The 25,570-nt window shown below is 32.6% G+C and overlaps 2 protein-coding genes across 2 annotated transcripts in view; both read right to left on the bottom strand.

The window, feature by feature from the left end:
* Traf4 (TNF receptor associated factor 4) overlaps positions 1-3,462 on the bottom strand; it is a 76,837-nt gene extending 73,375 nt beyond the window's left edge. The window contains exon 1 of the mRNA XM_090105429.1: positions 3,117-3,462. Coding sequence (XP_089961555.1) covers positions 3,117-3,151 — 35 coding nt within the window. The 5' untranslated portion in view covers positions 3,152-3,462. The remainder of the gene's footprint in view (positions 1-3,116) is intronic.
* Positions 3,463-20,481: 17,019 nt separating this feature from the next.
* Positions 20,482-24,945, bottom strand: LOC149906168 (cytochrome b5 domain-containing protein 1). The gene is made up of 4 exons (XM_090105940.1): positions 24,653-24,945; positions 22,359-22,614; positions 21,782-22,027; positions 20,482-20,574 (listed from the first exon to the last, which is right to left on the bottom strand). The coding sequence occupies exons 1-4, from the start codon at positions 24,896-24,898 to the stop codon at positions 20,501-20,503; spliced, it is 822 nt and encodes a 273-aa protein (XP_089962066.1). The 5' UTR covers positions 24,899-24,945; the 3' UTR covers positions 20,482-20,500.
* Between the last annotated feature and the right edge of the window lie 625 nt (positions 24,946-25,570).

Below are 25,570 nucleotides of genomic sequence, written 5' to 3'. Positions count from 1 at the left end.
ATTACTAGCTTTCCGCCCGCGGCTTCGCCCGCGTTTTCAATAAAAACCCGTTCCCGTATGATTTCCGGGATAAAACCTATCCTATGTCCTTTCTCGGGTTTCAAAATATCTCTATACAAAATTTCATGCAAATTGGTTCAGTAGTTAAGGCGTGATTGAGTAACAGACAGACAGACAGAGTTACTTTCGCATTTATAATATTAGTATGGATTCCCTTGTCTGGAATTTTTTGAATATTTAACTACCTATTCTTGCGAATCCTACAAATATTATACTGAACTTTGATAATAGAACCTAATCAGAATATAATAGATACGCATCTACAATAAGAATTGTGAAGATTGAGATCACTTCATACAAATAAACACCCTTTTGGTATCACAATGTTCTCTACTATTTTGAGCGATTCTGCTACCATTCAGTGATCTGTCAGAGAGCGGTTGGAACCGAATTTGCTCTATTTTCTCTCCACAGGAAAAAGTGTGATTATGCGCTAAGAATAAATAAAGACTTCCTTAAAAAAGACACATATGAACGTAGTCTTTAATAAAAGATTGGACAAATATTATTAATTTTACTGACATTTAACAACTACTACAAAGTACACATACACACAGCCTACAATTATTGATCCTCTAGCTATACTCATGTCATAGGCACTCCAGTCTGTCCATATGAGTGGTGGTTACAAGCGATCATCGGATATGGTATAACTAGATGCAACTGGTTTGCAAGAAGATCCTCTGCCCGGGAAATAACGGTGTACGACTATTTACATCTAGGGTTTAGGGTTGTCACATAAAAAAATAATTAAAAATGTAAAAAAAATGTTCGATTACAAAACTAGATACATAGCTGGTATTTTATTATGATATCGCATTAATAATATAGTGTGATTTTTATATATCTTTTGGTTCCAATTAGAATCGGACGAGATAAAAATAAGATAGTACCTAGTTTGAAACTAACTAGTCAACTAATAAGAAAGCTGAAAGTTAACCATTAAAATTTAAATGGTACATTTTAAACAAATTATCAATGATTTGGAAATCATTGCTATTATATTGCATTCGGATGATTCCTTCATTCATAGTCCAGTTGTCTTATAATTAATTTGGATTTTTAAGAACACACCACAAAACACTACACATAACACTCGTAGAGTTTTCTTTGTTAAAAATAGTAAAAAGGTAAAAAAAGCACTCAGTTTAGATAATTCTAAGTGTTGCCAGCCCTATGTTAATAATTTACGACCGTGAACACATTTTACCGTGTGATTGAATATGGACTCTCTCACGTTTTAGTTCGAATCGTGATTTTTGCACAGAAATTATATTTTAATACTGCGTTTAGGAATAAAAAATTATCTGTACCCAAATGGAATGATCATACAGGCTTGGAAGTTTTTTTACCATAATATGTCGAAAGATTCAGGTAGATTACGTGAGGAAAAGAGTTTTCTTTAAACCAGAACTAAAATAGGTAATATTTTTTTAATTATTTTAGTTCGTAGTTTGTATTTCAATATCGAATAATAAGTAAGTATGTGTAAAATATATAATAAATAGGTGATCTTTGTGAAGCCCGAATCATGATATTTTAACGATCATTGAACATACTAACTAATAACTAAAAGGAATTCGTACGTTCAACAAAAAGCTACGAGATAAAGCTTTGTCCACACAAGGGCTATCTTCATACCCATTTGAGCTGAAATCAATGTAGCACAAAAAATGATAGAGCACATACAGGATATTACTTTTAAAATATAATAATTAGTTTTGATTCTCTTTTATAGACATTTAATTTAAGAATGCATGAAACTCTAAAGCTATACAAATTACGAGATAATGTTATACATATTTACTTTTCAGAATATTACTTAAAACATTATTTTATCGAACTCTACAACCTTTTCCAATGGCAATTTTTGTTAAATAAATTAGGAGAAAAAGCAACAATCACGCTGTTTTTCTTGAAAGTTAAGTTATAGTTAAGTACTTTTAGCATTTTATATTTATTTATTTACTCTTAAATAAAACTATACATAGAAAACTTATTGCTAATATAAGTATACAAAACAAAAAACAGTATAGTTTATTAGGCCGCCTTATTACTTAGAAGTGATCTCTTCCAGGCAACCTGGGCAAAAGGTAATAAGCTTACTAAAATGACAATGGTATCGATATAGTATCTACCTGTGATGACTCTAGCTTGACTCCTTTAAAACTTCCATTCCATACAACAAAAAGGTTTCTCTGGCCAAAATTCATTTTATAATAAAATTGTAATATTAAACGTTAATAAGCTAGTCTTAAGTTCAATGGCAGCGGTTACATAACAAGCATGTTCTTACTTCCGGCGTGCCGGTCAACAAACTTAATTGTTTATAATATTATATTTTATAGTTTGACAAGACCCATGGGTTAAACTAAAAAACCGGAAACTAACCTTCAAATAATATTATAGTCAGTGACGAAAAAATAGTTAAACGCATATCAGTCATTAGTAGTAGCCTGTAGCACACACTAATAATAATATACTACGTATACAAGTAGTAGTGTATGATTTAACAAGCTTTTGCCTCAAATTGGCATTAAGGAAAAAATAGTAATTAAATATATTTGTTTGTAACTAAGCTTTTAACCTAGATATACATAACCTTAATATAAAAGTCATATAATTGCATAAGCTGTATAAAATAATTCCTATATCAAAGACTCTACATGACCGTTTAGCTTTTTTCTCTGCTCATTTTCTCACACCCTTTATTTCGTGGCTTATAGCAACACATGTAGAATTATAGCGAGCAAGCAAAAATCTAGGTTCATGCGCAATATGCACTTTTAATATTCATAAGCTCTATTTTTCCATTGATTGATGTTACGGTATCAATAAACATTTGTAATTACAAGTTACAAGTACAAAAACCGGTAAAAAGCGACGCATACATTAGAAGCGATGCATCAATAATTAGTGCGCATCCTTCAACCCAACAATGGTTAAAAAATGTTCACAACCCGCATCTCATTTCGCCTCACATTGTACTCGTACCTAAATAGGTACTTAACAAAACGCATACAAATGAAACACTTAACACACGCACGCTAACTTACCTGTTCACTTTAAACAGAAGTCCCACTGGGGTCATCGCAGTTTGTTCGAAAAATTCTATCTTCACCACACTAAATTCCAAAAATATGGAACGCACTATATGTCTCTTGTTCCAAAATTGAGACTGTCTCCAATTGGTCCAAAATGGAACACTATGTTTCCAATTTGAATGTCAAAATGGAACGCACTAAACGGTTGAATTGGAAATTCGATTTTCGATAATTCGAATTGAATAATTCGTTATATTAAAATTCGAAATTGAAATGAATCGATTATTTGAGAGATGTCAGTTGATCGATAGCGCGTGTTGGCCGGGCGACGGTCGCGAGAGTTCTGTGGTAAGGTAACAAACAATGGCAGTGTTTGAGCAATTACTTCGATGTGACAACAGGGAACAGGTGCTACTGAACCCCGCATTGTTCATTCATGGCGTTATGATATCTTCACTTGATCTTTCGGGGAATAGATTAAGCAAAAACATATGGCTACGAATATTTTTAATTGGAATTAAGGTTTTATTTTTATGGAATTTGTTTGTTTTTTATTCTGAGTAATCCTTGAATTTATGGAAAACTTGGAGGAAGAACGACAAATCACAAACGGCAAGAAAAAGGCTTTGCTAGTAGCTATAATTTCTTAGAGCAGCCAGTGTAAAAACAAAAAAGCTCTTATCTCAATCACTTATCACCTAATACATTATAATAATTGCAATTTTATCTCTACATCTAATAAAATAAGATACATTACCTATTTATTACATTATTTATTCATTTATACATTACATTATTCTATTAATTGATAATTATATGTTAAAACTTGCTTTTGTACAAAATTATAAGACTTAGGATGCTAATAATAGATCTTCTCTACGTGTATTTGTAAATTTCCTTCACCAGTACAAACCTACTTTATTTTTGAGCGGTATTTGATATTTTTTATGATATTTCCTAATATAAGTCAAGGCAAAAAGAGTGAACTCAATCATTAACCTGCTGCTGCTGGTGGGCCAGCTAAAGTTTAATCTTTTTTTTAACAAGGGTTCGGATTGTATACGTAGTATATTATTATTAGTCTGTGGTTCGGATACTAAATTATGCACCGCTCCTTCATGCGTCTGTAGAGCCTGCCAAAATTTTAACCTTTTAAATGGTATTAATTAACAAAGTGAGTGCAGCGGACAGGCAAGAGGCCCTTCTTATTGTTATTTTTATTACGTAGGAACCTTACTTCCGCCACTCGTCCACAGGATGTGGTATCTCACCAATATCTTAATAATATGGCATATTCTTTAATGCCATATAAATAAGACATTTTATCGCAAAGCAAAGTATAAAAAACTACTATCGCAAAGTTACTAAAGTTCATCATTTGAGAATAAGACTTAATTAATGGTAATAAGGTATTGATTGTATTACATCTTGCATTGTGGTTGCCGACTTGTCGCCAAGTGGTATATTGTTTCCGCTAAAGTAATTGGAGGATAAAACAATAGCGCCATATGCCTATATTTGATACAAATTAAATTCATAGGTATGTATTACAATTGTATGCTAAATTCATCGGGCTTAGGACAAGTTTCAAAGCAAAATAGCAGTTAAGAACATGTAACAAGACGAGATAGAACAAATGTTAGTAATAAATAAAAAAAATTGAAAACTTATTCTATCTTTAAATGTTGAGTAACAAAACTGTTTTCATCTGATATTTTAAAAACATTTATTCAATTTACTATTGTTGTTTTATACATAAGTCTTGCACACAGTGGCTTTGGACGGTATCTACTGCACAGTGAAACGAGTGGGATATCAAAAACCATAAAAACTACACCGAGCTTTCATTATCAAAAAGCTTATGCGTTACGAACGTTTCACTACTGAAGCATACGTAAACATCAGGGAAAAACTATTTGCAGCATTTAATTCTTTAGAAAACATACTACAACAATTGCAACTCAAAATTGTTATCCTCGAAAAGTTGCAGCGAACTTGCAAAAACGTAAAGCACTAATAAATCAACCGCATTACTGTATTTAATATATGGGGGCTGTTAACTTGTACAATCCTCCATAACACAGGCTAAATGACCGTTCAATCACTCAGAATCCTGACTCTTGAGGCCACCTGTCCCTACTTCACAGCATTTTTACGCCAGTCTAACTCGTCCCACTATTTATAGGCAAAAATTCATTAAAACTGCCCTTATGGGTATCGAGGAATGTCAATTGCATATTGTTGAAATGATTAAAAATGCTTGCTACTTCTTGTGCTTTGTGTCTCGTATTAATGAATCAACAAAAGATTTTTAATGAACAATTATTGCAAAAGGTATCTCGTTTATGACGTTTTGGATAAATCCTTGTTGGGGTTAATGGCCCATTCCAAGTTAAATATATGTTTTAATTTATTTTTGTTAGTAGTAAGTGCTCTACTATAAACACATCCAAAATTTCATCACCAAAAAAGCAAAAAATAAAAATACTACAAATGAGCCTATCTTATTATTTACGAATCCCGCTTTCCTATACCTACTTCACTTTCAATGTAGAGCACATGGAATATTGCGTATTTTCATACCTGAATATATGAATTTCAATTGAAAACTTTTTACAATAACATCTAGCATGGTCTATTCTCATATCGATTACTAGTGGTTGCCCCGGCTTCGCCCGTGGTACCTACATGTTTAAACTATCCTATCTCTCAAGTTGGATCGAACTGCACATGGTATGCGAATTTTATTATAATCGGTTAAGTTGTTTATGAGTCCATTGAGGAGAAACATTGTGACACGAGATTTATATATACATATTAAGATATATTATATAATTATATTATATTAAACTTATTATCTTGTAAACTTATTTATCCATTTGGTCAACCAAAGCCCTAATTAAAGAACATCAATAGGTAATCATTACCACCCAATCTGCAAAGAAAGTGATACAGCTAAAATTCGCTGTTCTATGTTTATTTTTTCCACCGCCCCGTTACTGGGTGATTGTCCTCTGTTTGTTATCGTTGGTACGCGGGTTCGATTCCTGTTTGCATTCCATTTACGCTCGTAAACTTGGAACAATGGCGCTGTTGAACTAAACGCAATCAAGTATTTCCTCAATTTTATGTACAAAATTCTATTGTCTTAATAAATAAATCTTACCGATTTTATTGCGGTTCAAGTGTCGGTTAATGTCTGAATAATTTTATTTACGACACGTCCAGTTCCTTGAATTAATGGTTCGACTTGTAGTCTCTGGATATTTGATTGAACTGTATATGTTATGTCGTTCTGTTTTATTCTGTTAGTGCTTTTCCACCAATAATGTGCAAGGAAATCGCGAGGATGTCTATCTGTGTTGTGAAAATGTGAGGGGTTTCCACCAGAGCTGTGCTGAGCCAGGCCAGGTAAATGAAGCGATACTATTGGTTCTTTAAAATACATTCCTCGCTACACATCCTCGCACATCTCTGGTGGAAACGCAGCCTTAGTATTGCAAATATGTCAAAACTCAAAACAGTAAAATATTGATATTTGAAACCCGGTAAAAGAAGACAACTCATTTTATCTTCAAACTAGCGTGCTCCGCGGTTTCACCCGCATTGCTCCGCTCCTGTTGGTCTTAGCGTGATGATATATAGCCTATAGCCTTCCTCGATAAATGGGCTATCTAACACCGAAAGAATTTTTCAAATCGGACCAAGATTACCGCGTACAAACAAACAAACTCTCAGCTCTCAGCTTTATAATATTAGTATGGATACACTTATCTACTAGCAAAATCAACTTCTAGAAAAGTCAAGAACCTTTCATAAAAATGCATTTTACTACAAACTCATTTACAATCTTATCACGATCTATATACCGTGTTAGCATAGTCTTTGACCTCCGCATGTGCAATGTAGGCATTTTTTCATACAGTTCGAAACACGGGCAAACAATAGCATAGTGCTATTTCTCACAATCTTGTCACAATGTTCATCACAGTTAGTAACGGTACTGATTAACAAGCGATGATGATAGTCAGCCAATTTTAACTGAGTACAGAGTATGTACTAGTGTTTGATATACCCTTATGCGAAAATTACGAAGGTGTTAATGATAATTTTCAGTGAAATTAGCTAAATGAAGTTGGCGCTAAACTTGCTCTTCGATTTTAAGAACTATTATTCCGTGTTTGTTTATGGAAACGTGGTCCGTGAGCTGAGACATAACAAAACACATACACAAACGCGAACAATATTTATTCAAAAATATATTTAAAATAACACTTTTTGGTCATCTTAATACCTACATATTTTACCACTGGCACAACCACCCGTACCGAAATCAGTTACTATGTATAAAGAAGAGCGCAAGAAACTTTATCCATCTTTTTTCTAGACCCCTTTACTTGATAAAACTAATTAAACCACGAATTTTACGTGCCGTCAAGATTAATGAAATAAATCAGTCTGATCCCAGTTTTGACATTTAAATGTACAAAGATAAAAATCCACGGATCGTCCGAGCAAAGGAACCGCTCTTGATAACCGGATATCCGCTATGATTCCAGGTATCGTTTAGACGATTTATAACAGTAATTATACACAATTATACAGGACATTTTAATTGTAATGGCTACTGAGGAGAATAAATTGTATGGATTCCAAACCTGAAATTACATTTGGGTACTTAATACATTTTGGAGATGATCGTGCTTTGATCAGCCATTTTTTTGTTTTAAATAAACAATATTGTGATAAATAGCATGTGTATGGTATCACTCGTATTACTAAGCATTTAAATAATGAATTATAAAGAACATATTCAACTAAAATTAACGCAAAAAGTTACTTACATTTTTGTAATCTTTCTAAAAAGTTCAAAATCTATAGCATTTCCGCTGCTATGTTCTCTCCATATTAAAACGTACCTATATAACGCAATAATTTGAACGTAAAGAAGGGCATTATAACTGCATAGCTTGGGAAAACTAACTACAGTATATGAAGCCTATGTTTTGTGTCGTCCGTCCATATTATAGGCTCATATCATTTGCATATGTACCTAGTAATTACATGAAGTAGTTTGTTGCTAATATTTGTCCTACAATTTGTTTGCTAACAGAGCGTAACTTTCACATGATATTTCTGGATATATTTTAGTTAATATTACTTCTAAAATACAGATTGGACTAATTAAAAAATATTATGAAAATGTTTACTGTTTAGTATTATTGAGATATTATTTTGTATTATTTAGTTCATTTCAAGTTTTATTTTAGAAAGTAACCAGATTAGAAATTTGTAAGTAACTAAGTTTCGTTTAAATGTGGAAATGCGAAGAATATGCGTAAGTTATAATCTCCTACAATAATCTACTATTAATATTTCGTAAAATAATGAGCATAAATTTTTTTAACACCTCTTCAAGGAAAACACCGACAAATTCGCATCTTTAACACCTGCCGCCAAGTTTTCATGCATCTTTTCGAAAATTCCTTTAACAATTCTTTACACAAAGAAACGTGGGAATTAATTTCCACACAAAGAACGTCAGATAATACCTACGCGGCTAAGTGCAAATTATGGAAAATTATAAGCGTGTCATGATAAATTACAATATTGTTAAGTGAATATATTTCTTTTAGTTTGAACGAAATATAGAGCCATTATGAATGTGCTTTTATTTAAAATTTAGAGCTTCGTGTAAAGAAAAGTTTATTCTTATAAGTATTTCTCGTGACGTTCTTTTTTTCTGTGACGAAAATATAATAAAATATCTATTTTTGGTGTATTTTAAATGAAGATTTCAGTCTTATAATAAGCGGTTGGAAAGATGAAATACAGTTTTTGCTTGTTATATTTTTATTAACATCTCTGCTACTTATACTTTCATTAGAAATTAAAACCTTTTCCATTTGTTTGTGGCGTTTCATTTCTTTTGCAAATATTCCCATACTTTTCACATTGTGTTATAATTTCACTTCGCTAATGCTGTCCCATTGATTTCTTCAACATCATTGATACATCGAGATTCTAGGTAATTGTTTAATTTATCCGTAGAACTCACTTCAGACGAAGCCCGCATGCAAGAAAATGTTTGTTCCCTCAATTTAAAAGTTTTAGTATTTTTGAAGATTAAATTCTTTAGGCGCGTTGAGAGAAAAATTTTAAATTCGCGTAATGGAAATACTGTCACGTCATGGGGTAAGGCAATGATTTTGGTATCTTTGAATCTTGCCAAAGAAGTTTCACTTCTGACACGTGTGCTCGGCACGCACGCTCTTTTTTAATTTATTATGTGGTTCGTCTGTTAGTAACTGGTAAGCGACAGCCACTGCTCATAGACCTTTAAAATGACCTCCCAAATGGATTACCAACTTTATAGGATCAAGGATACAGAAGGCAGTAGGATAATTGATAGGAGGAATAAAGAAATGAACATTATAATTTCCTTTAAAATATTTCCTACTCATATTCTGAGTCGTGAATAAAATATACTATCGATTTATACTGAATTTATGAATATAGGTACTCAAAAGCTTAACACGACTCAAAACTTTAATGAACATAACATAAAAAATTAGACCCTAAGGAAGTTTTAACCCAAAAGGTGTAAACCAACTCAAAAATGTAAACTCATTCTACATAATACAATGTATTAGAAACAGTATACATATACGTATTACCATAAAAGTCATGTGTATTTTGTTTGCTCGCGCATACCACAGAGCTAGCGAAGCGCGACACTTTGTCTACTTAATTATTTAAGATTATATCTTTCGAAGAAATAATAAATGAGCGGCCTTGTTTGAACTTGAATAATTATACATATTTAAAAGACAATATATGTATAACGATAATTTTATCTTTAAATAAAAAAGTGTTTTTTGTGAATGTTGCGGTGGATAGTTATTTTATGCGTGTTATGTTTTAATACAGCACATATTTTAAAGTATGATTATTATGAAAAATATACAATACCTAGGTTAATCTCTACCTAACTATAACGTGACATTATAGTTTTTAGGCATCTGCACCAAAACAGATTTCCAACTGTGCGAGAAAAATTTGTTTTTGAGTGTGTTGAAATTAATTATTTTTGCAATACTAGAGCTTTTTAAAATGCTTTTCAGTTTAAGATGTATCCATAAGGACATTTACCCTGGATATCTACCGTTATCACAAATAATATGGATTCCAATTTATGATAGAATTAGAGTCCAAATGAGGCTTTTTTTATTAGGGAATCACTTTTAAAAATAAGTAACATTAAAATGTTAGCCATATAAGCCTCGCTAGCACTTAAAATTTTCCCACAATTCGGCTTAACACTAACAAAATTGCGGTCACATTATAAAAAAGCTGTCATAAATTAAAACAAACGAACAAAGACATTAAATATGCGATACAGGTTACTTTAAAAGGGCAGCTGAGACCGTTGTACCGAAGTGTAGGCGCTTCTTTTGGTCGGACGATCAAATTGAATCGATTTAATGAAATATTTGTATATATTGTATGCCAATTAACATATATACGAGTCGATATTAATCCTAAGTTGTTAATGTGCCACTTTTGTGTAAGTTCAACAACCTTATTGGTGTTTAATGCTGGATTCATAAAAGTAATTAAGGCAAAGAACGGTACGTTTACTTTTGTGCATTTGGTACAAACATAAAATTTAATTAATGTTTATTATCAAATAGGCACAATCGACTCTATACGCACAATTACTAAGATACAAGCTTTTCGTGCATATATAATTTATACCTTAATACAGAAGAGGAATGCAGTTAAAACTGGCTAAAATTAGTAGAGGTAAGTTAACGAGAAAACATAATATGACATCTAATTAGATATAAATAGGTAAATAATGTTTAACCGCGACTCTACTTCGTCTGTCATAATCAATCTTATCTATATTAGAGTTAGTTTATTTATTACTTATTCTTTAAAAAACAACGTGTAACAAACAACAATTACTGTTGAAAGATCATATATTCCAATCTTATTCCAATAGAATCCATAATGTAATTAGCGAGCTATTTTTTAAGTAGTAATACAATTAGATGCAATAAATACAGTAGCGTATCGCGTGAAATAAATGATTGGAAAATTCGTTGTAACATTTCTCATTACTCTATAGTTGGACCAATGATGAACGCTTACAATGTATTGGTTGTGCATCAATTCTTCTACGACGATATGCACTTATTTTTTTTCAAATCCACAGATTAAATTTTACCGCGCGCTTGCGTGTTTCTGAAAATTTTGCATACCGACGAACATGATCGTGAGCGTTGGTCTCGTTTCCGTGATGTTTTCTGCGTCAATTAGATTTATGAAGAAAATACGGATTTTACAAAGTAAAATTCCTATGAAGAGCTATCTAATACGAAGTAAAGGTTAATTAATTTTCTCAGCATTTTTATACTGTATGAAAAAAGGTTACTTTTTAAAATGGTGGCTTCTTAATTCGTTTATTTTATTACCTTACCTTACCTTTATGCTGTGCGCCCGATGTTTCTTCTGTCAAAAGTTACCCTCTGTCCCATAGGACTGAGGTGATGTAATTCTCCACATTGTATTTGGTAGTGTTATAAAAGCAACATTAATTAATAAACACAAATACAGTTAAAAATCTGTTAATATGCAAGACGTGAATCATCCAATTTAATAACGTATTTTGATTAATATCCCTTTGTTCTGTCAACAAGTGAGATGTTTTATTTTGTTTTTTAAATATTTTTATTATTATGGTCACTTTTGGGTTTATTTACGAATGAAACTGCATTTTGCTACAAAATATATACCCAGTATAGTATTACAGAATTATATTGTGATAATAACTATTAAGTCACAGATTTGAAAGTATCGTTATATTTATGTATTCAATACAAAACAGTTGAATCGATAAAGATATAATGATAATAATTGATCATATTTATCGACCATTTAGTCGTTAGTAACAAGAGGTAATAGGTACAAATACCTAATAAAAGCGTTTCAAACAAGGAGCCATAATTATTATTGTGCACTTGAAAATGTAGGTATAAGAGGAACTAGTTAAGGTTCATTAGTCATATCCTGTACTTGCACGCAAATCTTAATACGTACCATATTTTTGAATATAGATATTTATAAAATCAATAATATCCCATCCAACTGACGCGGACGTGATTCTTTTTGTGTTTGATAGGTAATTATTTGCCTCGTCAGTACTGTGGTCAGTACGGACGTTCAGTTGTTGTAGTAAAGTTTAATAATTACCATTTAAATGCCTTGATTATTCATCAACATTAGAGCTCCCAGTTCCCTATAATAATTTTTGCTAAATATATTTTTATTACAAGGAAACAATTAAATATTTTTTAATTTTAAAAATGTCTCTACCACACGCTCTACAACCCTAAATGTCGTCACAACCAATCACCAGTCGTTCCTGTCAACATCACTATCGATATCTCGTGACAACATACAGACACTCATTGATGTAAAGATGTATGTTATTTTCAATGTTTTGAATGTTTCTCTACTTTTAGCCGAGTACAAATATACTCAAATATACTGAAGTTAGGATATTTTAAATCTAAATTAAATGTAAAAATATGGTATGAGAAAGTTGTTTTGAAAATTAGTGGGTAGGTATTATTAATAACTAGCTTTGCCCCGCGGTTTTACCCGCAGTGCTGCACTCCTGTTGGTCTTAGCGTGACGATACTATAACCTCGATAAAATATGGGCTATCTAACACCGAAAGAACTTTTCAAATCGGACCAGTACCTTATTCCTGAGATTAGCGCGTTCAAACAAACAAACTCTTCAGCTTTATAATACATATTAGTATAGATTAAGATCTTCTCACATCATTTTTTTCCTGCCATAAAGTGATAATCAGTATAGACAGTATCTTACACCCAGTATGAAAAATATCAACAAAAACAACTCAATCTCATTACAAGGCTCATCGCCTCTTCAGTAACGATCATGAAAATATTTTTACATAATTTCTAAATTAAATCTTAATTACTTCCCAGTAATGACTTGTTAATTTCACACTTCATTTGCTTAAAAACAACTAACTCATCAGCGTGGATAATGAAAATATCCCCTGGTTTCTAAATTGAAAGTTCCTAAATTACCTAAGTCGGTAGTGAAAGTAATTAAAATCAGTGTTTATGATTATTAACGCTATTTTAAGGGAACATTATATACTTTTTTAATATTTAGTATTTTAGCCTATCGCTTAGGCTTTTTTGTTTACTTCAGTCTGACTAAGAACGGGTTTGGTAGCAGGATTCTTTCGAAGACTTAAAAAAATCTAAAATCAATCGGTTTTTATTGGTGTGTGTGTGTTTATGCATTTTATTGTAGTTTTTGTCCAAAAACTTACGCTGAAATCTAAGAAAATTAGCTTGAAATATGCTTGAAATGAATTAATTTCTTATAACATTGTTCTCATTGAACATTGTCTATTCTTCTTATACAGTAGCACCTCGTTAAGTCGAACCTCGATAAGTCAAAAACCTCCAAATCTCGAAAAAATGTCTTGTTCCCTTCCCTTCAAACCCGAAAACCTCCGTAACTTGAAATCTTGGCCCTCTGTTAGTCGAAATAATCACCGAGTCCCTCCAAGCCATTTTGGTACATATTTTCACTCTATAACTCGAAAAATTAAATTTGACCTCTGTATCTCGAACATGGCAACATTTTATTTTACAATCTTTATAACTTGATCATTTGGACTTTAACAACTTGCCGACAGTGCAGTACACTATAATTGTTTCTTAGAAAACATTTTAGGAGTATACGATAATAAATTTATGACTCACGTAAACACGTGTTTGCATTAAGTAGGCATCTGATGACGAAATTATCGATTCAGTAGCTCAGAAAACCGATACTAATGATTGATAGATGACATAGAAGACGTGAATAGTACATGCGCTCCATGCGTTTCCATCAAAGAGGCAAGAACTGCATTGAATACCTTACGAAATTTTATAGAGCAAACCAGTATCTCTGAAGAAGAAGAATTTTCTGTTCTTTATAGATCAGACAATGCTAGAGAACAACCAAATTATCTAAAGCAAAAAAAATACTGACTTTTTTAATGCCATATTTTTTATTTTAAAATGATTTGAAATAATGTTGATTTATAATAAATAAAAACATGTTTGTCACCTCTGCAAGTTGAATTTTAATGTACTTTACCTCTCTAACTCAAAATTTATAAGAATAAACATCAAACTCTTTATGTCGAATCAAAATCCGCCTAAGTCGAAATCCTCCATAAGTTGAAAACTCTATAACTCGAATTTTTTGGCGTCTCCCTTGATATTCGACTTATAGAGGTGCTACTGTATATAAAAATGAATCGCAAAATGTGTTGGTAAGCGCATAACTCGAAAACGGCTGAACCGATTTCGATAATTCTTTTTTTATTATATTCCTTGAAGTACGAGGATGGTTTTTATGTAGAGAAAACGTAAACATGTACCACGGGCGAAGCCGGGGCGGACCGCTAGTAATTAATAAAATCATATCATACAATTTCAACATGTTGAAACACAGCAATTATCACTTTTGTTTTCATCGTTTATAATGGTTTATATCAAGAAACATTGCGTATAAATCAAACTAGGTATATTTTTTTGTCGATTACTCTGACAGTAATGATCCATTCAACACTACATCAAGATATATTATCTGTAGACACGCGAAAAGACAAATTATTACAGATTGCAGATTATATGAGATATACTTGAGATATATATGTAATGGAGAGCAATATTGCACTTATTAGGGAAGATTGAGAAACTCATATTTTACAGAGATAAAATTATATAGACAAGTTCATGTTGTTTAACTTTTACGAGTTTGAATATTGACAGAAATTTCCGTATTATAAAATCTATAAACTAAAAAGGTAACGAAAACGAAAGAAGGCGAATCTTTTTCATTATTATAATTTGAATGTGATGAGATTAGGAAATAGTTTTGATCTTAGTTAATGTGTAAGAAAAAATCAATTAAAATAAATAATAAATCACTTTTTTTTAAAGAAGAATGCAAAGCAAGGTATTTCAAAATTCACCACTACGTACAGACTGAAAGATGTTGCTAAAATAATAAGATAGATGGTGCTTAAAATTTAATTTGAGTATATAAAATAAAAATTTGTATGTGAGAAGTATATTGTCGTCTGCTTCCAAAAAAGGGAAGCAATAGAGCTTCAATTGAATTCATGTTACATACATACAGATAATAAGCTCATAACTAGGGTTGTCAAAATATTGTATTTAGTCTAAAATAAGTATTATTATTTTCACGACGACATGTGACATCTGACAACCCGCACTTGTCCAAAGGCCTGTGTCCCAGCAGTGGGAGCGTATATATGGGCTGATCGTGATGAAGTATTACGATGATTTGATTAGCAAAGATTATACTAGATATGTATCTTTAGAATCTGTTGCTTTTTTCAATAGAGTAGCATTTCGAAGAAAAGATCTTAGTTGATATATTCCGTAAACGGTAAAACGTTCAATGTCATCCAAAATCAAATCTGCTCCTGGCATTCCGAAAACATTTAAAATGTTACTTATCAATAAATTACTAAATATCTCAACTTTTTTTATCATTTTTGAAGCAGTATCACATTCCAAAACATTACCAACTAACAGATCAATTTATACATGACCAAACACAGTTGTACAGGTGTTCTAGGAATATAGTAAAACCGGTTATTGGCAGCCCTATCGGTAAGCACGTAGTGGCATTTTACTTCCTTACCGGGACCATCCGGGACACAGGAAGCGACGGAAAGCTCTGGCTGGTTTTAACAAACACTGGTATACAATATACAGTTATAGAATGTGTAACGTGATGGTATTTTGTGGCTTCCGAATCGTGTGCTTTGGGTTCTGTATTTTTGCAAAAGATGTAGGTACTTATAAATATATTAATATCATCTAAAATCCAAAAGAATTAAAAGAGTAACGATGATAAGCTTGCATTCAAGTTTCAACACCATTAATCTTCATCGTACACAAATTTTCACAACCATGTGGACGAAGTCACGGGCTACATCTACATATAGTAATTAGTTAATAGTTACCTAAGTATACAAAAGAATGTCATGTTAGACTCACCACTTACGAACTCACATTCAAGAACAGCTGAACGCACTTCAATGATTTATGATTTGAATTTTTCCCCACTTGGATCATGATAATATTTTTTTCCAACTTTCCGAATTAATGTATAATTTGTAACTTATCGAAAAACTCCACCTACTTTAAACTTTATCTGATATATGAATAAGCAATAATTGAAGCGTATGACAATTTTTATAAATTCTACATTATCTGGAAATCATTACCTATATCAATGTAAACCCCACAGGACATCACACACACAGTACAGATCCTACATGTCGTTAACAGATCTATAAAAATATCCCCAATACATAATTTTATGTGATTTTAACGGCGCACACAGGGCGCTCCCTCACAAGCTGAGTCCGGAAGAACGCAACACATGTCGGGGGCAATAATTAGTGTAATTATACGGTTTTATGCCCGTTTTACAGTTTTCATGATACTCCGCACGATACGATTTATGGAATTTTAAAATGAACGTAAAATCTTCCGCAGTTCGCGCCCGTGTAATCTTAAATCTTTTTTAATTTTCCGTGTCATTTGGTGGTTAAATTTTGTCGTGTGCTGTTTTTAAATCATAATTTTTAATTTATAAAAAATATATGACATGTTTTAATTTCAAACTGATACGTACATAAAAAAATAGTAATATGTTGACGTTTTAACAAATGCTCACAAATGCTATCAGATATTTTTATTCAGTACAGAATTGTTTCATATTCATATTGTGAGTACTATCAAAAAAATAAAACAAAGGGACTAAGAAAATTCTATTTGAAATAACTTAAATTTTTACTTAATTACCTGCTCAATGACACGTAGATAGGTAGAGTCGCCATATCTGGAAATCTGAAATAAACGTTAATTTCATATCAAATTGTGACATAACAATGGATACGTAGGTTTTATTTTAATATAAATAAACCCAGGATTTAAAATACACGATATATATTATCGAGGAATTTAAATATCTAAGAAACAGTGATAAGGAAAAGCGTCAAAACATACCTACAAAATAAATTTACTGCTGCTATTCTAAATAAAAAGTCCATATCTATCACCGGATGCTTTGTTATACAACGATTAGTTATGCGAGAGACAATTGACCAAAGTTTAAACTTAGACTTTTTACAGCAAAAGTACAGCTATCAGAAATACAATGACATTTTTCGATAACTAAAGTGATTATAGGTACTATTTGTATATTAAAGAACATAACATGTATTAGATCAATGTATTTTTTTTAAAATGACTCGAAAAAATATTTTGAAGTAATTTTTATTCCGGAATTTATCATTATATGATTTGAACATCATTTGTTCTTATTATTTAAAACGATACATAACGGTAAATTAGTGCAATAGTAGACTTTCACAAAAAACAAAACTAGCGTTTAGCTACTATGTATTATGTATTCTGTGACAAAACACGAATTCCATACCCTAGTTTAAAAAGATTGGAAAATTTAAAATGTCACGACATTTAAAAGCACTCAAAAGACATTTATATAGGGTGTGAAAAGGGAGGGTCTGGGAGGATCAGTATTCTTCCCAAGGGGATACGAAATCAATTGAATCCCTAACAAATTGTTCGCTCTGTTTAATTTGGACGCACCCTGTGTGACTCATATATTTTTAGCTTTGCACAAGGTCAATTACGATAATGGAAACGGTTCCAACCCCATGTTTATCTAGACTCAAAACACAAACTTAGAAAACATTTTTAAAATATTAATATGTATTCAGTCAAAGTCTTCCTACAAAATATTTAGTTAACTATTAGTTTTATAAACTTAATGGATTAAAAAAGTCTCTACTTTATTACAAGAAAGGTCATTAATTTCCATCTTAAAAAGTACCTATCATTAATCAAACTTATTTTATAAATGTATACATTGGATACGCGTGTTTATCTACTTCATATTCTATTGTAATGTACAACAAAAAAGTAACTATGTAATTAACTTTCAGAAGCTGGAGGAAAATAACAGAATCTCCATTCATTTTTAATAATAATAAGTTAGTGACTTACAATATATTATGTTAAATTAAATTGGAAAATAACACGAAAGGAGCAGTAATATTTTAAACATAATTAATATAACTCACATTCAATTTCGATATCAAACGTCATTCACTACACTTCATTCATGAACCACAGTCCACAGTTAAAAAAAAGGTTAAATGTCAATTTTCCCGCGGTTTTTTGACATTGAAATGTCGAAGCGCGAAACATTGGTATTCGAATTACGTCACACGCGCGCGCGTCTCGTCTCCCATATCCCTGGACAAATGCGGCTGCGCTATGCGTCTATTTTTATGGAACTTTGCATGGGGTAATTTGGGGTAACAAGTGAATTATCCGATCCGCGCATGCGTGGTGGTCCCGCTTGTAAGTACGCAAATAAGCGGGTGTCTTGTCTTGAAATATCTGTATTGCGTGGGGTAGAGAAATTGAGAAAGTCGTCCATTGTTGCACTTTGTGTTATTTTAAACCAATGCAATATACATGTTCGATAAATATAGTTACATAGCGTAGAAAGGTTCGTGCTTTTTATGCAAAAGCTCAGTTTTAAATATCTTTGATTATTTTCACAATGCGTATTTACACACTAATAATGAATTTGGAAACAACAATATGAATTAAGTTATCAAATACTATTTTAATTTAAAAACATTTATTAGGTAGTCTTCCAGCTTCTTTTTACATAATAGATAAAGCACAATGAACTCCATAAACTATCATCAAAAACACAAACAATAAAAGAAATAAAAACTAAACCATAATAATATATGCCACCATTAATATTCAAACAACGCCAGGTGATGTCTTTAGGCAACACCAGCCGCTCACCAGGGCTGGTCGCGCTCCGCTAAGCATGTATCCTGTGGTCGGTGTTGGGATTTTTCGATAAAAACCTTTAAGGTTAATGCCACGTATAATGGTAATGTACCTATTTATCGTAACACTAGTTTTATTTAAAATTTGTAGAGGGTTAAGTTAGTTTAGCCAAACCATATACGTTCCATATGTTCGATATAAGCTTTCATGACTAAATACATACTTATTTATCGTAGAGCAATTACTGAACGAAGTTCCATGCATATTATATCTTTGGGTTTAACACATTTAATTATAATTAAAATTAAATTTTATAATACGGTGTGTAATTTTTTACGGAAGATATCCTACTCTATAATTTTCATATTCTTTGCAAAATTACTTCCTGCTGATTTTATACATGTTTACACATGACAATTGAGTATTGACTGTATCGTTATATCGTACAATCCCAAAAAAAAAACAAATCTACCTAATCGAAGAGCAAGGTAGAGTAAAGACATTATACCTATTATTATGCATATTAAATGTACCCTTCACTCTACTACACACTTTTAATATTCTGAATCCATAGCCTATCCTTAAAAAAAAAGTAAAATGTCATTTTTCCCGCGATTTCTAACTACTAAGTACTAAGTGTGATGGGTTGTCTCTTCATAGAGCAATATACTGCTTTACGAGGTCATTACCATCACAAGTCACTTTTTCTGAAGTCGCGTGTCGTTCCCCTTATTGCACAAAGCTCATACAAACATAAATGCATCAAATTATGGTCAAAGGTAAATACCATTGACCTGGCACGCGCCAAGAAAAAGCTTTAACTTATAATAGAATAAAAACTGAATAATAGGGCTATATTAATTTTTTGTTCCGTGTTGTTGTAACATTATGGTGTAGCTTTTTGTGAATTACCGAGTCGATTACTTATGTATACGTATACATATTCAATAATAAGTGTATTTGTTTCCTATTATGAAACGTACCCTATTATTATTTGTGTACGTATTATCATGGATCCAATAAATATCTGTATTATGCATCATAAATGTTAATCCATACTAATATTATAAATGCGAAAGTAACTCTGTCTGTCTGTCTGTTACTCAATCACGCCTTAACTACTGAACCAATTTGCATACAATTTAGTATAGAGATATTTTGATACCCGAGAATATGCTACTTTTTACCCCGGGACATAGGATAGGTTTTATCCCGGAAATCCCACGGGAACGGGAACTATGCCGGTTTTTCTTTGACTGCGCAGGCGAAGCCGCGGGCGGAAAGCTAGTTATCTATAAAAGAACATGAGCAAACAAATTAAAACTCATAGATATTATACAAATAAATTTTTATTCAATTAAAATAAATACATATTACAAAACTCAACAAGAAGAAGTCTATAAATTATTCCATATGACATGCGTCAGGATTGCCTCTTGTACAATCTTTATCTTCACAGTAGCAATCTTTCGGTGGATCTGAAATTATTTATATAATTATAAATTATTCATAATCTAATTAAATGTAACTAGATACTCACTATCGAAATATGATACTATCAGGAAAAATCCGTAGAATAACCGTTTTATATCTGCAATGTTTTATCATTAGACTTATAGCAAAGACAAATATTATTTGTCCATGCTTATAGTTATTAGCTGATAGTTGTCTTCATGTTCGTATATCAAAGGCATACTAAATATATTAATTTTCATACTAATGAAAATTGACCTTATTGCTATTTTTTTCAGTATATTCGGGTTCTCAGTTCTACGTTGTCTACTATTGTCGAGCCAATTTAATAGGCAACATTTGACGTCTATCAATTTTATCTTCGAAGGGAGGTAACCTGCGTAAAAACATCGATTAAAGTGAATTAATCGATACATATTTGAAACATTTGTCAATCGAATTTATTAATTTATGATGATTTTTATTCACAAGTAATCAATGCATTCGATTCTAGATGTCAGATTTCGATTTTTATAGTAACGTCTCTGGTATTTAAAAAGAAAAAAGGTTTATTGACACAAAATTGTAATGACGTCAGTTCTTCAATTCAGAAATTGTTTATTATGTTTAGAATGGTTTATCAGTAAAATGAAATCTTAAAATGACTTGTATCGGTCATTATTATTATAAATATGTAGTCGTAATTGAAAAAAGTCAAGCAAATGTGCAGTTCTAACAAAACGAAATATCATGTTTATTCTATGTCGTCGTTACTAGGTTACGTTCTTGAATTTTGTTGAACTGTCAAATGTTGCCTATTAAAATGGCTCTACTATAATAACTAACTGGTAAATGTTTGAATGATAAATAATATGTAGTTTAAAAAAACTAAAAAAACACGCTTTTTATAGAAAACCGAACTAAAAAATAGAAAATTTTATCAAATTAGTGTATTGTCATCGGTCCTCAATAAATCTACAAAGTTTTAACGAAATCTGGCCGTTTAAAGTGGGTCAAAATCGCGCCCAAAGAAGTCGGTTACAAACATACAGGTGAAGCTAATATAAAGAGTGTAAAAATAAACTAAAATATGAATTTTGCACTACCTAATAAAGACTAAGAAATAATTACCATTTAAACGTGTAACACAACCTCCGTCGTCAGTAACTACTACATTTAATAGACAATAGACATTTAACATTTAATAGAGATTAATAGAAACTACCGTTTTACCTTCAGTCAAATCATCATTATAGTACAGCAACAAATCCGGTATATGCAGATTCTCCGGTAGCGCTAATTCATTGAAGACCTCCCTTTCATCTAGTACACCATTTTGCTCCAGGGTCTTTTCATAGTTCAGCGGTCTATTCATATACCGCCAAGTGTAGGAGAGCATGTGTGAATTGTGAGGAAGGTACCGCATCATGATCTGGTAGATTGTCTCTTCGGAGCATACTTCGAGAGTCACTGATGTACCTGAATGTCATGGAGGCTGTATTATGTTTACATGTCTCTAGTGTGAGCAGTCGCAGTGGTTCTCTGCTTGCTGTTTCGTCAGTCTTGAAATCAGACGTGTCTGTTATACATGAAGGTACGACGAAAATGACGAACGAATATACAAATTATGATAAATCTTTCGCATTGATTTCTCCTTTTCAAGTTCATACTAAGTTATTGGAAAGTTATAAAAAATTTGAAGAACTTTATTCGTTAATTATTCTCCTATTTATTCGAAAGGTCTTTGTAATTGTAAAAAATAGGTCGTCATTAATCTGTGCTTATTAAGAAATAATATTTTTATAACTACCAGTCAAAGTATTCGTAATCCTAATCGGCCGAGTCTTCGCAGTGACCTTCCCAACCACGTTACCCTCATTCAACCACCAGGGGCAGCACGGCGGCCGCCACCTGGTGGACGGCACCACCGGCTGTCTATACCCTGGACCGTGCACATGGTACGGGGTGCTCACCCCCACGATAGGGTGCGTGTAGTGTACCCAGTCATCGCCCTTGAACCAGTGGCTGACATCCTTACCCGCGTAGGCTAGAACTGTTGTTGCGAGCTGCAAGAATTAAAATAATTACAGGATTATAGCATATTATAATCAAAGGATTACATTCTTAATTTATTGAAATTTTATTCAAATACTTGTAACAACCATTACATGTGATTAGGCACCTGCTGATATAACGATACGTCGATGCCATCCTATCCTACTAATATTATAAATGCGAAAGTTTGTGAGGATGGATGTGCATGTGTAGGGGAGAGCGGGGATGAAAGTCACATTTTTAACTTTTTTTGTGTAACTTCCAAAATACGTTGTTTAGGAATGATATTTGTATACCAAAGGATAGTGTAGTTATTCTGGTACAAAAGAAATAAACGTATTTTTGTATAATATCATCAGTTGTAGAAATATTTTGTATTTTCACTCCAAAGAAAAATGTGACTTATAACCCCGGGTCAGGGATGGTTGTCACAATGCCTAGGGTAGGTAGTCACATACTAAATAACAGGCATTTTATGAATAGAAAGTCACTTTTTGGTCTTATAATTTTACGGAATAGTTTTTAATTAAGAACTCTTAACCTAATAAAACCGTAGACAGTCTTTATTTCAGTCTGAATATTAAGAATCACAATTTTGGCAAATGTAATTTAGTAGACCAGATGTGCATGTTTCGTGAGCCCAAAATATATCCTGGCATTGTACCCAAACTTCTCTAGATTTGCTTGCTGAGTATGGCGACAAACAGACTAAGCAGAAATCTTCATTCTCTTTCTCTTCTTCACTGTTGTCAGATTTCTTCTTGTTTTTATTAGATTAAGAAACCTTCTTCTCTTATTTCTTCTCACTCAATACACGTTTTGATACTTTCTTTTTCTTAGCATCTTGCTCCTTCTTTTTCTCTTCTAAATAGGTCTTTTCCGGTATATCTGTCAGAATGGCCGATTTACATTTTCTTTTATCACCTTGCTGCGACTTGCGTGGAGGCGCTTTTGGTAGTGGTTTCAAAATAAGCGTACGTAACGTATCCCACGTTCAGAGTGGATTTTACACCACTTGGACCTGATATCGCTAGGGGCTCCCGGGTTCTTACTCCACTTGCACCTCGTATCGCCAGGAGCTCATTGGGTACTTGATTCTACAAAGATTCCCCTAGCATCGGACTATCTATAAAATTTTCTGGCGTTATTGCGCGAATATTAAGATCCAGGTTATAATAATCGTGAGTCAATATAGAGTCATCAAGGATAGATGGACTTCCAGCAGGTTCGTTAGGGTGATTTTCCGGTGTTGATTGAAAATTAACGGCTGAAACAAACAACCTCAAAACGAAAATAAAGCCAGCTGGCATACAGGGGGCTGGTTGTCACATGTGACAACCAGCCCCCAAAAATTTGTGACAACGAGCCCCATAACACGTTTTAGATAAATAACATTGAAAATAAATTCCGATCAATGAATATCTAAAAAACTATACTACGATATTATAAAACACATTTCATCCTCATCAAATGAACTGAAAGATTATTACTGTAAAACAAGAACGTATACTTACGAGGTTCGACACAGCAGCACAAAAATTTACTTTTGCTGCCCGAAAACAATAAACACGTGTGAGGCCCTCACGGCAGATCGGGGCGGTCTGATACGAAGTGGGGACAGCGTTGTCACTGTATCGCTCTTGCCACGCTGTTCAACAGACTTATTCGATAGTTCAGTTTTGTGTTAAGACCGCTGTGACAACCAACCCGTGAGACAACCAAACCCGGTCTCCTATGTTTGTTACTCTATCACGTAAATACTACTGAACCGATTACGATGAAATTATAATTAGCACACATATAGAGGGTAACTTGGATTAACACATAGGATAGGTTTTATCCCGGAAATCCCACGGGAACGGGAACTATGCGGGTTTTTCTTTGAAAACGCGGGCGAAGTCGCGAGCGGAAAGTTAGTGCTTTGATAACTACGAAATAAATCGTTGTATTTATCACAGCTTATTCATAATTGTGAATATTGAATTAACACTAGATACATATTTTAGTTATCTCATAGAGAAATAACAAGCGTTGAAATACTAGATTTACCCGTTTCGCATCACAGTAGAAGAAGCCGCGCTTTAAACAAGAGCAGTACTCCACACACTCCTGCCCACAGTACCAATTCTTCACAGCACAGGAGCAGGTCTTCGGGCACTTGCAGAGTTTCACCTGCTGCTGCAACCACTGCGTCAGGTCCCGAACTTTGCCATTCAAGGATACCCAGCAATCTGTGGCCTTGTTATGGACCGAAACTTCTGCCGGTGTATAGCATTCCTGCTTCGTGTAAATCATCCTGAAGTGTTTGGAATATGTCTACATATGTAGTTTTAAAGGCTAATTGGTTATAGTGTATTGAATTGTATAGGAATGAAAATAGCTACAGTGATTGATGATTCATTAAAAAGCGGTTTTATTCACTTAACTATTTTGGTACTGCTGCAGCTACTCTGTATTTATTTTTCAAATGATGTTTAATTTGAATGGCAATGTTAATATAACAATCATGGAATAGGTAGTTTTACCAACTTTTCCTGAAATTATACACTACATAGTACATACATACATTTCTAATTTTTTTTGGCGCCTATTAGAATATGTTGAGCATTTTATGATGTATAACGATTTGCGTCGTGATTGCATATACAATTAGTATTATTAATTATTATCTGTGGCTATATCATCAAATGTGATCAAATCGTGGAAATCCGAGGTCCTAATCATTAGAATTAGTTGGAATTAGTCATTAAAAAGACAGCGATAAATTTTTATTTGTTTAATGTAGTAATTATAATTTTAGTTATATGTAATTAGATATGTAACAAATCACATCTCAAAACTATTCATCTGTGCTATTCATCAAACATAACTTTTATGTCAAAGTACTACCATTGTCGCATACAAAATTAGATCCCGTAACACCGATACATTTATCGCTCGCAATGTACAAGACCATATGAGCAATTT

This window comes from Colias eurytheme, chromosome 9 (genome assembly GCF_061535395.1).
Source record: "Colias eurytheme isolate Ceu_HAF_F1 chromosome 9, ilColEury1 Martin Lab GWU primary, whole genome shotgun sequence".
NCBI classification, from domain to species: Eukaryota; Metazoa; Arthropoda; class Insecta; order Lepidoptera; family Pieridae; genus Colias; species Colias eurytheme.
Note: the sequence above shows the minus strand (reverse complement) of the source record. Positions and strands in the feature narration are given on the sequence as shown.